The 16283-nt window shown below is 31.0% G+C and overlaps 4 protein-coding genes across 5 annotated transcripts; 2 read left to right on the forward strand and 2 right to left on the reverse strand.

The window, feature by feature from the left end:
* Positions 1-275: 275 nt before the first annotated feature.
* LOC131852056 (uncharacterized) lies at positions 276-6723 on the forward strand. 2 transcript variants are annotated; one of them, XM_059202648.1, is made up of 6 exons: positions 276-591; positions 1325-1530; positions 2156-2291; positions 4524-4657; positions 5241-5400; positions 6612-6723. In XM_059202648.1, exons 1-6 carry the CDS (start codon positions 549-551, stop codon positions 6701-6703), a joined length of 771 nt encoding a protein of 256 aa, XP_059058631.1. In that variant the 5' UTR covers positions 276-548; the 3' UTR covers positions 6704-6723. The 2 variants fall into 2 exon arrangements, with proteins under 2 accessions (XP_059058631.1, XP_059058632.1); XM_059202649.1 differs by having other exon boundaries at positions 5241-5367.
* An 826-nt stretch (positions 6724-7549) lies between these two features.
* On the reverse strand, positions 7550-12600 carry LOC131852013 (vacuolar protein sorting-associated protein 4). Its single transcript, XM_059202582.1, has 2 exons — positions 12475-12600; positions 7550-10606 (listed from the first exon to the last, which is right to left on the reverse strand). The coding sequence occupies exon 2, from the start codon at positions 10591-10593 to the stop codon at positions 9271-9273; it is 1323 nt and encodes a 440-aa protein (XP_059058565.1). The 5' UTR covers positions 10594-10606; positions 12475-12600; the 3' UTR covers positions 7550-9270.
* Positions 12601-13541: 941 nt separating this feature from the next.
* Positions 13542-14414, reverse strand: LOC131852065 (putative peptidyl-tRNA hydrolase PTRHD1). The gene is made up of 2 exons (XM_059202668.1): positions 14021-14414; positions 13542-13794 (listed from the first exon to the last, which is right to left on the reverse strand). The coding sequence occupies exons 1-2, from the start codon at positions 14207-14209 to the stop codon at positions 13609-13611; spliced, it is 375 nt and encodes a 124-aa protein (XP_059058651.1). The 5' UTR covers positions 14210-14414; the 3' UTR covers positions 13542-13608.
* Positions 14415-14560: 146 nt separating this feature from the next.
* On the forward strand, positions 14561-15048 carry LOC131852074 (U6 snRNA-associated Sm-like protein LSm8). Its single transcript, XM_059202694.1, has one exon. It carries the CDS (start codon positions 14732-14734, stop codon positions 15020-15022), a length of 291 nt encoding a protein of 96 aa, XP_059058677.1. The 5' UTR covers positions 14561-14731; the 3' UTR covers positions 15023-15048.
* Positions 15049-16283: the final 1235 nt, after the last annotated feature.

Raw genomic sequence — 16283 nt, forward strand, 5'->3', positions numbered from 1 at the left:
GTGGGATCTAAAACTATCTTATTCATTGGAAAGCATTACGGTACGAATATAATTAAATTATTACTATATTTTTATACCTTAATATTTTTTATAAACAACAGCACCCAAAATTCCTTAATGCATTATAATAGACAAATAGAGTAAATATTATTCATCTACTTTTATGTGGTGCTTCTATATAAATATTACTACGATTTATAGCTACGCGGAGGCGTAGCTCTACGAGCTCGTAGCGAATTTTACATAGCAACAGTTGCATTCCGTTCACGAAGTAAACCGCTCGCTCGCGCCTACGTCTCGACACTTAAAGTTACGAACGCGAAATGTCGTTTAGTTTATGATTTTCCAATTTACGTACCTAACAAATAAAATTTAATTCGCAAAATAAAATCATGATTAGTAATTTTAAAGTCACTTGAAATATTTGCCAAGCATACATCTTGATTAATATTAAATATAGCCTAAAAAAACATTATTACATACTGTAATTGAAAATATTGGTTTGTATTTTTAATTTAGACGATGAAAGTGAATGACAATAGTGAAATATGAAGATTGTTATAATTTACTTTCTACTTGCGTATGTAAAAGGTAATTATAAGGTTTTCTATTTTGACTATATGTTATATATTTTTTAGATAACGTTATAAATATTTATAGGCACTCTGTAACTAACGACTTCAATTTTGAATCTGTACTAACGGATAAAATGTAGATATTATAATATCAGACAGTATTAGTTAACATTAAAATTGATTTAATTAAATGTACAATAAAAAGTGAATCTTAATTATGCAATAATAAATACATAAACAATTTTACAAAAATCATCGTTCTTATATACTTAAATATCATGTGTGTATAAATAGCTTTATAATTTGATAATTATAAATAAGTATACCTTACACTTTTTTGGTCTGTGTCAAAATATTTTTGTAATAGTTTTTTGGCGTTCCTAATTAAAAATATTTGAACTAGATTAACAAAAAGGACATTCCCCGTTTTTTACTATCGTCGTAAACTTTTGTAAAAACAAATACTTTATTTAGTATAGAAAACAATATTTTCATTATATTGCTGTTTCGTTTACATTTGTTAGCTTTGTAATATTACATTTGTTAGGTTTGGAGAATTGTGCACTAAAATAATATATGGAGTGATTCAGAGGTACACCTAAGTCCTTATTATATAAAGCATACCTAAGGGCTATCACAGTATCTATATTAACGAAGGTGCTGTTTATGTTTATAAATGATGCAAACATTTTCTAGCAAATATGAAAATAATAAACAATATTTTATTTATTGTTTATTTTATTTGTCAGTAACAATATGTCTGCGAGTAGTCAGCATCACGGTACCGAAGTACAAACAGCGTGGTGAACCTGCCACTTTGACATGCGACTATGACTTGGAAGGCGGTCGCTTATATTCCGTGAAGTGGTATAGGGATAACGAGGAGTTCTACCGGTACATGCCGAGACTGAGGCCACCTCAACACGCTCATAGGCTAGACGGCGTAAAAGTTGATGTAAGTTTAAAAAATATGTATGTAAGAATAGAAACGCGTATTCATTTGTCTATGGGCAATTAATCTCTTAGAATTCTATCTGACGTCACAATAAAACAATATATTGAAAATTAAAAAGAAAACAAAAAGCACATTAAATTAATAAATTGCTCACTGGCTGTTACATATACGCTTTTCAACTTGTATTTACTCCCGTCCAGATTATGTTTTCAGATAAAAGTTACTCTACGTCCGAATAATAATACCATCTATCTTTACATCAAATTTCATTAAGATCTGTTCAGACATTTAGTCATGAAAAAGTAACAAACACGCAAACTGACAGACACACATTCACATTTTGTAATATTAGTAGGGATATATCATACAAGCTATTTCCCGTGGCTTTATCTGCTTTTTGGAAAATAAAATATAACTTATGTCCGTGCTCATAATTCAATATATTAAGTTTAAGTTAAATCTCATTAAGGTCCGATACTTCGTTTAGTTCTAAAAAGGTATCAAACACATATTCAAATTTATAGTATTAATTTGGATGGATAATAAGCTTTGCAAGCATTTTATAATCATCATAATATTTATGCCGTCCCATATAGTAAATCAATATTTTTTCGTATTTCTACAGTTGGGAAAGTCTAGTGCTAGACATGCACATCTCCGCGAGTTAACATTGAGATCACGAGGACTCTACCGCTGCGAGGTGTCTGAAGAAGCACCATCTTTCCATTCAGCACAAGCTGAAGCGTTCATGGAGGTTTACCGTAAGTTACCATTAAATCCTTTTGGTCTCTACATCTAATGTGTGCTGATTTAATATTTCAACCGTCGACGCGTCGTGTAGCTTGTTTTTAAGATTGGTTTCGGTTGAAGTGTACAGATTAGGCAGGCAATTACAGGATAAGAAGCATGGCATCTTCGTCATCTCGAATAGTAACGTATGAGTGGTATCACTGGTTTCACATGATAACGTAGTATTGTCATATATATATATATCGGTAACCGATTACCATCAACACTGTTAAACGCTATCACCAGGTGGGTGTCGACTTATTAATCAATCCAATTACATAAAGAAAGAGGTACTAGGAATTAGGAAAACTGACGACAAATATATATAGATAAGTTTGTTCTCTTCACACTTTCCTACATTGCTTTATCTTAGGTTCTAGATGTTTCTAATGTCAGGGTTTTTGAATCTCTTGATTAAAGATAATCTTTAATAATTGATTATATACTTTGTGAGCTATAAAAACAAACGTATAAGATAACGGATGTACATAATTTAAAATGTTTATAATACCTAAAACATCGTAAATCTATTTAAACTCCTATCCTCTGTTATTTGTATTTCTTAAAAATATGTAGATACCCATTAGGCATTATTAGTTTAAACAAATATAAGATCAGTTTCGTCATGAGAAGGTAACAAATAGACAGCAGACAGATATACTTACGCAGTTATGATATTGGTATGAATGTACTACAAAAAATAAAACCAACTAACCACCTACAACATTTCTCTCCGTAATATCTTTGTCTCTATGTAAGTACATCAATGTAATATTATGACCGAATACAAAATTGCACTTAGCCATGTCGTTCCCTCGCGAAACTTCCTGAAATATGTACGTTAGGTATATATGTATACTGTAGATATGTTTCAAGTCCTAGGAGTATTACGTTGGCAACTCTGCCAATTTCGCCAAATTGTAACATTCATATTTGAATGACGGGGCCGGCACTTTGGTCCATGCGCGACAGAAACCTACATAAAGTTTACTAGGTACTCACACTAATTCAGTAAATTCACTGTAAGACGCTTCAGTGCCTTAAGCTATTCCGTACCAACCTAACTAATTCATTTAACATTTCGCTCAACGTAAATGAATGAACAATAAGGAAAATGTCGATCAGTTTGTTGAGATATGAAATTAACATTGGAATTGATTGTATTTTTATTAATTGGAAATCATGCAAATACAAACTTTTTATAAAGTGTATTCTGTCTCTGGTTGTTTTTAAAATTCATATTCATATAACTAATAATATATGTCCTTGCAACTCCCAAAACGGACTCATTTGGCACCTGTAAATATCAACGTTACATATTTTATTATACTGTAAAAAGTCTTCACAATCCAAAGGGTATAGACGGTACACTTTCAGGATAATCTTACTAATGTATCTGTGATAATACTCGTATTATCAACGCGAAAGTAGGTAGCTGGATGGATGGATGTCTGTTACTCATTCACGTAAAAATTAATAAAGGAATTTTGATAAAACTATACAGTAATATAACTTATACGTCGTAACAATATAAATAGGCTACAATTTAAAAAAAAATGTAAATTGGCCGATTTTAATGATAAATGTCAATTAAGTGTCATACAGACGAAGTTCCGTTGTTCAGCTAGTCCATACTAAGTAGAATTTAAGTAATTTATTTCCCATAATACCAGTCAGGCCTGGGATTCAGTCCTCCACGTGTTCGTATTAGTTTACGTCCTCGTTTTACAACAAATAACCCGAACCCAGTAGTTACCCATCAATAGAACGATAAAGGGCAGTTATTATGATAATTTATGACTGTGATTAGTATGATAATAATTACCTACTAACCAACTGGTAATTAAGGGGTAAGGTATTAGTAATGTGAACTAAGATTATTAGTAATGTGAACTAATTCGAATACCAAGTTCACCTCCACAGGATGCCTCTACAAACCTCCATGATAAATTCCTAGTGAATTCACCACGATCGGCTAACTGACCTTACCTCTTGCTCATTTTATCATCCTCCACTATCCTAGTGACCCGCTGTCGTAAAACAATAAGCTAGGCAGGTGTACCATTAATAAAAACAAAGACAAATAATGTCAAACCGAAACTGAAAACTGTCTTCTATAAATACATACCAGTTACTTGTATCGCCTGATATCCAAATATATATTTTTATTTGTTCTACCATTCTAGATGTTTCTATTTTTGCAGATTTTCCTCGCGATAGCCCTAGTGTTACTGGACATGAACGTCGTTATGAAATAGACGAACCTCTTGATGTCAACTGTTCCTCTGCTAGATCTTTCCCAGCACCAGACCTACATTGGCATATTAATGGACAAAAGGTAAATAGTTTTGACTTCCTCATTGTGGACTACTTACGTGGCCATGGATATCTACATTTTAATCAAATCAAATCAAAAATCATTTATTCATGTAGGACATTTTAGCCACTTATGAACATCAATTTTTTTTAATATTTTGTTCTATAAAAGACATCACATTCTTTATAGACCAAAATATTGTTAATAATGTTACAGTCACGTTTGTCTTTAAATCTATTATTAATATTATGAATATGGTAAAAGTATATATACCTACTATAGTAGTAGGATAGTATGAACTCGTAATTGAAATTTTGATTCCTCATTAAACTGGAAAGCGTGTAAATGAATACGTAGTTAACGTATTCATTTACACGCTTTCCAGTTTATACTAAACGCGTGGTATACTTAGTATTGCTAATAGTATATATATATACCTACGTATTTACCAGATGTCTATATATTATAAATAGTCCCTAATTGAGTTAACGTTGACCTAAGAGCAATATCTAACTAAAATATCGTCATGATTACATATTTCATTGTAATTTTGTCCCAGTGAAAGTACCAACTTAATACTTATATTTTCAATCCAAATTTTCAGATTACAGAACGATCCTGGTTGGTTGCTTACGGTGCGAAACCTGTACCACAAGGATTATTGGTGTCTACACTCGGACTGAAAGCTCCAGCCAAACCTCGAATGAAACTCCGCTGCGTTGCTACTATTGGTACACACAAAAGAGAGCGAACTGTCTTAATAGGCAGGTTCCTTTTTTATTCACAAATAAAAAGACAAAAACAAACTCTTATATCGTCTGAAAGAGTATCTTAATCCAATTTAACATATATTCAAATGATGATATTATGACCTTTATCTATACATCTATACATATAAAGAAAATTGGACTGTCTGTTTGTAATATTAAAATATCAGTTTTTTACTACATGCTTATGAATATAAATTTGTGTATGTACCGTACATACACCAAAATAACATTTTTTACAATTTTTGTCTGCCTGTCTGTCGGTCTGTTTGTACCGGCTAATCTCTGAAATGGCTGGACCGATTATGACGCGAGTTTTTTTGGTAGGTAGCTGATGTAATAAGTAGTAACTTAGGCTACTTTTATTTTAGAAAAATAAAATAAAATTCCACGCGGACGTAGTCGTAGGTACAGTTAGTATAAAATAAAGTCGCTGTCGCCGTCTGTCCATCCCTATATATGCTTAAATCTTTAAAACTACGCAACGGATTTGAAGAGGTTTTTTAAAAGAGTGATTCAAGAGGAAGGTTTAATAATTTATGGTATGTAGAAGTTCAAATTGACTTTTAAATATCATTACGAATCGTTTGTATAGGATTCTTCCCGGAATCTCTCCACTGACATTTCAACTTTATGGTATGGTATTAAACTTCAAATTGACTTTTAAGTATCATTAAGAATCGTTTGTATGGGATTACAGAAGTGTAGTATTTAGGCAATTTTTTGAATTCATCAACCATCCAACCATCCTCGTACCTCAAGGTATATTTTAAAAAAAGAATTATCGAAATCGGTTTTGTAATTCTCGAGATTAGCGCTTACCAACACATTTAGCGATTCATTTTTATATTATAGATAGGTACATGTACACCCGTGCCAAGCCGGGGCGAGTAGAAAGTAATATTATATGAATTACGGAAACATTTCTATTGCCGAAGATGCTACAGCAAAAGATTTGTAATAATTACAGTCCATAGAAGCATACGTAAACAACAGGAAAACAAAACAATCTTTTTAAGTAACAGTTTTTGTTGAATCATCACAAAACTCCCACAAACACGTGATCCGATACTATAGCCATAACATTAAGGTCTAGAGACCATTTCTTATATTTTAAGTTCTATATTTATTTAGACCCCTTGGTTTATGGATCCTACTCGCAATTTACAGGAGTTAGTTTTACTATAATTCGATCTTTTTCATTACAGACACCAACTCAGCTAGTTGCAATAGCAGAGTCGGCGCATCTTTGCTGATTTTGACATGCGTCAATATGATTGTGCGTGACAAAATATCGTGATAGGTAGTTATATTTGTTAAGCATTTAATGTAAATACAGTGATGTTTTAAACTTTACTATTTATTATTTACCCACTCGTTAAAAACTGTACCTATATATATATATATATATAGGTATATGGTTTCTGATATATCACAACATACCCTGTTAAATTTGTATGCCATGAGATACAAAATTATAACTATATAAACTATGATTTTTCATATATATTATAGGTACTGAAATTGGAAAACAATTTAAAATATTTAGGATACATGGCTGCATTAAACTACATAAATAAACTTAGGCAAAATCGACCCAGCGCCATTTGTAGAATGATTCTATCAACGAAATAAATACATTTGTCTATCAACTTAAACCCAACCTCGACGTCTATAAATCGAGGTAGTAAACATCGTTGCCAGACGTGCCGATTATTAAATCAAAAATAACTGTTCCGCGCGGGAGTCTGTCCCGCTTTTCTTGGATAACTCGACGCTGCATACAGCAAGCTGTGGAGAACAAGATTCAACTGCTGAACAATCCGTTTCGTATTTCTGATTAAAAATATTATATTTTTATTAAAATGCTATTTTATTATTGTTATTTTTGTTATCTATTGTCACGTAAACGTAATTTGAACTCAATTAAAAAGATAAATATTTAAGAACTCGATTATCTACGGTGAGTTTTTTACTATATCTCGCTTTTGACGAAAAATGCCGCTATTTGTATTGAAAAATTCCAACTTAGCAAAAAAAATAAGTTGGTATTGGTAGTAAATTAGTAAATCACCAGGCCACAACGCTCTCAACAAAATTAAGTCACAAGATATAATTAAAACATATTTAATAAGCTTAATGACAAAATACATTTAACCATTATTGTGGGACATAAATCAACTAAACCTATTACTGAAAAAATATTTTAATGAAAATACAGTACTTATAACCTAAATGTACAATAACAAATTAAAGTATTAAAAATAATTTGTAATATTTTGACGAGTTCAAGAATACTATTATATACAATCAGAATATGACTTCCAATAATGGAATTTAATATAGACAAACCTACCTTCACATTTTTATACGTCTTGAACTCCTTCCGATAAAATAACGTAACACAATATTATCACTTTATAATAATAACAACTAAATTATATGGACAGATTCTGAAATGTAATTCTAGAAATCATCGTTGTATCGTGCCGCTAGTTTTGGTAAATTCTCATAATGTAAGACCACGTCATAAAAGGACCTAACTTAGTCATTTCCCGCCATATTACAAAACTTGGTCTAACTTCTATGGATAGTAATAGAGTAAATACTAGGAATAAAGTATTGACCAAGTGAATCGACATTAATATAGACTGCATATTTTGTGCACCTATTTTAAATATTTTCTAGCTAGCTACAGACTCCAGATTGACATGAACTGTTTTATATACCTACATTGTTCATCGCGAAATCAAAAACTATAAAGTTTATTAATAATACGACAGAATACATAATTATATACTAAAATGAAAATCATTCATCTAAAGATAGGACAACGAGAAAACAAGTTAAGTTAGTTATGTGTGCTTATTATTTTCTTGTCTATTGACCACATATAACATGATTTTACCTTTTGCTAAATGTTCAACAGTAGTGTTAATATAAAATGGTAATAATTACATAAATTATATTTACACATAAAATATACTATACACATAATTAAACACAGCTGTTTAGACTGGGTTTTGAGTAGTCAGTCGATTAGTCTAAAATCTAAAGAATGACATTTCAGAATATGCCGCGATCTACATCTAGATACAGTATATTAACATAGGTATCAAAAATAAATCTAAAGAAACATAAGAATTTTCAGGACAGTATTGAGTTACTATTACTATTACATTTTGCGTGCTTAAGTAAGTTAATAAGCAAACATTAAATTCTATTGAAACCCTGTCATCTCTTCACTCTAGATAATGTCAGGTTCCTAAATGTTTTATTTCACATTAGTATTACATTATACTATATAAATAATAAGACAACATGAATATAACTATGATTTCGTATTATGCATTATTTTATACAAAAAATAACTCTTGACAGGTACTCGCATGTTATTCACAAGCAAAATTTTGAATACCTCCTCAAGACTATAATTCATTATTTAACTAATTTATTTATTATTGAGATACCATATATATAACATTAAATATCGAAATCATGTTAATAATAAAGGCAAAATGGTGTATCCTCTACAACTGATACCAAAACTTATATTTTAAAAAGTGAGGGAGAAGACATCACAGTAATTTAGAAATGAAATTAAAAGATTTCATATCCTTTCATAGGAGAAGCAATTTTTAAAATATTTTTTTGGTACCTGTGACATCATATACATATAAGAAAACCAAAACCCATATGCAAATACTCTTATAATTTTTTTATGTCGTATAGTTTCACAAGAATTGTTTAATGTGCAACACACAGTAACTGTGTTTTAAAGTCCATGCAGTGGGTACAATCATATATGTAAGTGAATTAATTTTGATAAATTATAAGAAAAATGTGTTCAAAAATAATACCCTCAATTTATCCTTCCTGCCCAAAATCTTCCATAAATTTCTTTAGTTTTGTCATATCATCATCATTAACTGTTGGTTTTGAAGTGGCTAAAGATCGCAGCATATCAGACATAGTCACAGCTGGTTCACCAAGTTTGTCACCTGGAACCTCCATCCAAGTCATTTCAACTGCCCCTGGATCCCCAGGAGAGCAAGGAGTCAATAAATCGTCCACCATAATGTCTGGATTGGTGGGGCAGCGTCCTCTCATTTTCTTAAAGTGTGTGGCTGACTGTACTTTACGAACTGGCTGCATCAAAGCATCACGGACAACAATACTTATATCAGCCCCAGAGTATCCATCGGTTTTTGCAGCTAAATCTTTCAGATCTTGCTCTGTTAACTGATGGTAAGTATTACCCAAATGCAATTTAAACATATCCAACCGTGCATGCTCTTCTGGAAGGGCAATGTAAATACGTTTTTCAAATCGCCTCCTAATAGCTGCATCAAGAACCCATGGTATGTTTGTTGCTCCGAGGACAAGAATTCCATCCATATCATTGCCTACACCCTGCATTTGTACAAGAAACTCAGTTTTAATTCTGCGAGCTGACTCTGATTCATTGTCTGATCGCGATGAGCACAGTGAATCAATTTCATCAATGAAGATAATACTTGGCTTATGTTCTCGTGCAAGTGTAAATAAGGTTTTGACTAGCTTCTCAGATTCACCTAACCATTTTGAAACAAGATTAGATGATGAAACAGAGAAGAAAGTTGAATTGTTGGCTTCTGTGGCAACAGCTTTTGCCAAGTAAGATTTACCTGTACCAGGTGGTCCAAAGAGAAGAATTCCTTTCCATGGTATTCGTTTGCCTGTGAATAAATGAGGAAATTTTATGGGTAAAATAACAGCTTCCTTTAATGCTTCTTTTGCACCCTCTAATCCAGCAACATCACTCCACTTGACATGTGGCTTCTCAAGTACAATTGCTCCCTCGAGCTGCCCTGCTAATTTCTTCTTTGATTGGTCATCAGAATCAGTATCGCTGTCACTCTTTTTGTCTTCACTTTTTGAATTGGATTCTCCATCCTTTATGGGCTTTTTCTTTTGATCTTTCTTAAGGTATTCTTTTAACTTTTCTGCCCTGTCTAGATATTGGAGGCATTTTGCTCTAATGCTTTCCTTTGCCCTTTCCCCTTGTGCTTCATATTTCACTGCATGTAAAAAGTATTCTACCCCGTGTTCATAAAGACGTAATGCTTCCTCATAATTTTTATTTTTATCCTCCTCTGTTGCTTTTGTTACAAGATCAATAGCTTTCTGTAAAGTATTAGATGAAGCCATTGCTAACTGTTACCTGTAAACAAGAAATTCCTGTGATAATATGAGGAACAATTATACCACTAGTATGAGTTCAATGCGTAACTGAAATTCTATAGAAACACTGCCAAATTTAAATATACATTTTTCAGAAGTAGTACTATGTAGAACAGAATTAAATAAACTAGATATCCATGAAATACACCTTGTATTTCATATCTAGTTTATTTAACACCTTATAAAGATTAACATAATGTAACTCTTCTTCTCTTCATTTGGATTGGTGGCTCACCAGGAAAACCCACATCAAGCTAAACAGATGAAACCAACCTCATTTAGGAACTTATACTAGCTCTTAGGTAGAAATTCTCAGTAGAGAACGAGTTGCTTGTCTAAAAGGTGGTCATCAAACCGATTTGGATGTATTGCATTAAACTGTAGGAAAGTGCTAATACCTCCAACATTGAGATTCTCCAGTGATCTGAGAATGCAATGTTGAAGACCATTCTTAGGACACCATGATTTATAACCAACTTGGAAATCTATCACTTTTCAAATTTACCCTCAGTACAAGTGGAGCTTTCTAGCATATGCTCAAATATCAGGGCTCGACTGAGTGTCCACACCAATGAACTAGCTCAGAGGTTACTAACTGACAACCCCCCAAAATGCCTGAAATAAACACATCTACTGGATATTGATAAGCAACACTCCAGTTCTCAATTCCTGAATGTATGCCACAGGGAGTCATTAAATACTTGCACTCAATGGACTGCTGACTTTCATTGCTATTTGCCAACCAATCCGATTATAGTAGATAAACTAATTGCGGATAAACTAGGAACAAAACAAAAACATTGTAATAACTATGTTATCTATTTGAGGTGATTTTGATATAAATGATCCTCACATAATTGGCATTTAATACCACTGGAATAAGCATGACAAGATATTATATTCAAGCTGTTTTTCATGTGAATAGATGTTCATTTTTTCTATGAATAATGATTGAATGGTTCACCCACTTGTGCTACAATTGTAGCATAAGCGTTAATTAACACAATTGGAAGTACCATATTAAATTATTAACAACAAAATATTGCTGAGCACCAATAGAGGATAATAGAATAAGCATGAAGTTTACAAAGAATGACAACCTGACATGATACATTACTAAAATAGAAATATTGCGACTAGCTGCTGTCCCACCTCAACAAGTGGGATGTTAGCTTGTTTGATGTTTCAGTCACAAAAAAATCCTATCTTTGAGCATAATATAATATGTTCCAGTATGGCAGAAGTTTCATAACCCTCAGACCAAAACAATAGAAACTAGAATATTTAAGTGGGAAAATGTACTTTTTTATTTATCAAAGAACATATATAGATTTCAATATTATTCTATTCCATTGGACTGTTTGAATGTTTTTATTATGCCTTGACCTGCCTTCCTAGTGCATACCCTGTACTAAAAAGGTATGTATATGACTACATCTGTCAGTACCTAATTCATATCTCATTTTAGTTATACAAAGAGATTTCACTAATAAACAAAGCGAATGTTAACATCACAGGAAATTGAACTAGGAATGGTTTTAAATGATACTATTCCACACTTCAGGATAAACCTATTTGGTGATATCATAAGAACTTGATTGAAAATGACTCACGTATAACACTTACAATAGAATAATATTTCCAAAATATTGAAACTCCAATTATCTAATGTAAGACAAAAGATCAAATTACAGGCCAAAAAACAACATAAAATATATTAATCAATTACTATAATAGGAAAGTAGTTTTGATTGATGCAAAATATTATGATTGACAAAAAGAATCACGTAAAACATGATAATCCTTTAACTATTTTTAATTGGATGTTAAATAATATTTAACACTCACCATTTAAGAGTTAACAAAACAAAAAACTGTTTTTTTTCGTGATTTGTAAAAGGGATTTTATATCACAATTTATAAACTAAAAATATTCTTGAATTTCATTCAATGTTGATACCATAAGAACGTAAGTGTCAGGGTTGCCAGAAAATAAATTAGTAAACAGCCCATTCTTTGCTGATGTAACGTTTTTTGGCACAATATGGAATATTTAAAAGAATATTTACCTGATACTAAAAATGTAATTTGAAGAAAAATGAATGTTTGAGTTTGATTAAAAAAATTGCACGTTGGTATTTAGTAAATGTTATTAATTTTTACTATGCAATTTATTTTTGTCAAATATTTATATATATATACATATACACGATGTTTCCGTCTGTACTCTCGCAATACTTTATTTTAGAAATATTAGTTACTACATATAATATGCAATAAAAACGTTCATGCGTATGAACGTATATTCAATTTAGGTATATTTCGATTGTATTAAGTTTATTTAAAAAATATTAATAAGTTAGACTTGCTCATGTTATCTCAATTGTGTAGATATTTCACATATATTTATGGATATACTCTTACTACCAAACGGTCAGTTAGATCACTTCCCAATTACCATCCTCATTGAACTGATTCAAATTAATTTATATTAATAGCTGTCTAATTATACATTTCATATTAGAAATTAATTTAGCCATTCAGACAGCCACATCAGGTATAGCAGTAGCATAATAGCATAAATAATATATAAAGATATGTGTTGTGCTCAATATAAGTATACTGAGCACAACACATATCTTTATATATTATTTATGCATTTTTCTATTATAGTATAAAGAAAAATATATATATGTCATAGTCATTCTTGTTCTGCTATTTTACTTTTGTACATAAAGTTATATTATTTATTTCTAAAATCTGTGTTTACATATTTATATTTACCAGCCCAATATATACACAGTCCTTCATTCACAGATATAAAGGCCAGAACATATTGTACCATTTACCTACCATCTTAACTGATGTTGTTTTATGATATTGGTTAAAATAAAAATGTTTTAAGATGTGTCTAACATAATTTATTTATTTAATATAGAAAAAAAAGCAACAATATATTATATTGCATAAATTATAAATTACTTAAAGTACCATAGTAGCTTTGTATAGCTTGTATTTTCCTACAAACTTTTTTATTGCTTCTTTAGGATAAGGTTTGATTGCTAGACAGGTAGGTATATTCTCAGGCTGTTCAGTCCATAGTTTGTAATCTATTGAATTTTCTTTTAATTTTTCTGCAGCTTTTTTCAATGAATCTTCATTAGGTACCTAAAAATTGTAATTACGAGATTGGCATTAGTTATTTATGTAGGGCACCACTAATAAATTTAATATATTAGAAATATAGTCTGTAAATATTACAACTGATTTAAAAAATAATCAAGTTTCTTGCCACTATCAACTGAAGAAGTTACTAATAATGTGTGTAATATATACATCATATTAGGCACGTATATTAAAATAAACAGTTCAGATCCTATCGTATACTACTTACTTCTAAAACTACTTTATGCATGTTGTCTAGATCATTTAAGTACTGTATAGTGTGTTCGTCGTCTTTATACAGATGTAAAGCTGCTGTCGATGCATGACAAGCCTGGGCAACCAAAGCCCCAATTGACCACCCTAAATCTTTTAACAAATCACTTCTTAAGAGAACATATTGAACAATTGGGTTAGACATTGTGGTTATAATAGTAACATGCACAGTACAAAATGGTTTAGTATCATTCCTATAAATGAGTAATCACTATTTAGATTGTCACTTTAGTATTATAAGTTTAACTCCTTATCTACTTATAAGTAATGCTTAAATGAAAATTGTGTTTGAAAGTTTCAACTTGTATTAGTAAACACAGACTAAAATATTTCATGTCTCTAATTCTCTCGACTCGACTATGATCTGTAACGTGAATTCGCCACAGATCAATAAATTATGACAGTAATTAATAAATGTCAATTCTCGCACGCAATGAGCTGACATCAAACTGACTTTTGAGTTTCTGAAATCTGTGTAGTCTATTTCATAGTTTTCAAGCTAGTCTGTGTAGCAATATTCACAAACTAACTGATAAATGATACTGTTTAACTTTAAACTGTTTATTGTAAGTTTTATTTTATCAATTTGAATTTATTTTAGTACCTATATCATAAGCATCTTTTTCTTAGTGCTATTTGACAATTAGCATAGAAACATTGTGAAGAAATGGCTTCAGGACTAGAAAATTATGTGAACCAAACTGTTTCAGTGATAACCTCAGACGGCCGAAACTTCATCGGTACTCTGAAGGGATTTGATCAAACGATAAATATAATTTTGGATGAATCACATGAGAGAGTGTTCTCTTCGTCAACTGGAGTGGCGCAAGTGGTACTAGGACTTCACATAATTAGAGGAGATAATATAGCAGTGGTTGGTCAAATAGATGAATCAATAGACAGCAGACTAGACCTCGGAAACATCAAAGCAGAGCCTTTAGGACCTATTGTACATTAATATTTATTGGATAAGGCTGAGTAATAAATAAGTATTTTTTTTATTATTTTGTTTTTATTAAATATATAGATATTTGCCGTTTCCCTCCATTCACAGTGATATGTAAACAAATTCTAATTTAAAATAATATATATTCATAATAAAACTAACAATTATATTATATCTATGTACAAATCAGATTCATGTATAATAACATTCAAGATAATAGGTAACATTTTTATATACTTTATGTGATATAATCTAAAAACAATTCATACAATTTACTAATGCATTTGCATTATAACAAATCTAAAATTAGAGAGTTATTAATATTTAAACAGCAACATTTGAAAATCTTATTAAAATTTTATTAATTATATATTTGTTACATACTTGAGACTTATTAAAGGAATATGTCATGAAGTTGAAAATAGGTTTACATTGAGTCTAAGGTTAATTTAGTTGAAGGTATAAGAATGACTATAGTTATCTACTTGGTGTGTAGTTCTATTCATATTTAATAAAATTGTGAAGAATGCAAAATTATCTGATACATACATTATTATTGAAAATAATATAGAATACTACAGAATTTTGCTATATGATTATTGTATTAATTTTCCTGAAGATTTTTTAAATAAACCTACTAAATCTGTCTCTATTTAAATAATATATAGAATAGCATATGTTCAAATTAAAATAATTTTATATGTTTATTACTGTGCTAGTCTACTACCCATCTAAATGTGAATAGATAAAAAGATGCTCTTTTTATCTATTCACAATTAAATGGGTAAATCAATACATGTAAATGACAATGTAAAGACTATTCCACTTACAGAAAAACAATATAATCTAAATTACTCTATTGATGTTCTTATTTATTCTATTCTATTGAAATCTATTATTTTCTATAGGTTGTCAAATGTATATTATAATAATTACTACTCATTTGAAAATGCTGATGTAATGTTTTGTATAACAAAAACTATCACATTTACCTCTATAAAATAGATTCATTAAAATTTTGAGATAAAAGCCAGATATTCAGTTATGTTGATATAGCAACTGCATACACTTAGTGTAGGAGCTCTTTCCGCCCCTCTAATCTACTGCAAGAGTCCGGCCCATAGGGCTGGAGTGTTAGCTTTGAGGGAGGCAGGCCGGGGCAGGTTCCATCTGGGGCCTGCCCCACATCATCCTCAAGATGCTAGTAATGCTAACACCACCTCATCACTCCCGCAATGGTACTTGTGGGTACACTGTGTGGTTTTCAGTGAGT

This window comes from Achroia grisella, unplaced genomic scaffold, assembly GCF_030625045.1.
Source record: "Achroia grisella isolate CSIRO2021 unplaced genomic scaffold, CSIRO_AGI_Agris_v1 utg821, whole genome shotgun sequence".
Lineage (NCBI taxonomy): Eukaryota > Metazoa > Arthropoda > Insecta > Lepidoptera > Pyralidae > Achroia > Achroia grisella.

Bases quoted from the DNA above. Each gene is read 5' to 3' on its own strand.
- LOC131852056 (XM_059202648.1), top strand. From the start codon at position 549: ATGAAGATTGTTATAATTTACTTTCTACTTGCGTATGTAAAAG. The intron at 2,292-4,523 runs GTAAGTTACCAT...CTATTTTTGCAG, and splicing joins AGCGTTCATGGAGGTTTACC to ATTTTCCTCGCGATAGCCCT. The intron at 4,658-5,240 runs GTAAATAGTTTT...CCAAATTTTCAG, and splicing joins GGCATATTAATGGACAAAAG to ATTACAGAACGATCCTGGTT.
- LOC131852013 (XM_059202582.1), bottom strand. From the start codon at position 10,593: ATGGCTTCATCTAATACTTTACAGAAAGCTATTGATCTTGTAACAAAA.
- LOC131852065 (XM_059202668.1), bottom strand. From the start codon at position 14,209: ATGTCTAACCCAATTGTTCAATATGTTCTCTTAAGAAGTGATTTGTTA. The intron at 13,795-14,020 runs GTAAGTAGTATA...TACAATTTTTAG, and splicing joins TGCATAAAGTAGTTTTAGAA to GTACCTAATGAAGATTCATT.
- LOC131852074 (XM_059202694.1), top strand. From the start codon at position 14,732: ATGGCTTCAGGACTAGAAAATTATGTGAACCAAACTGTTTCAGTGATA.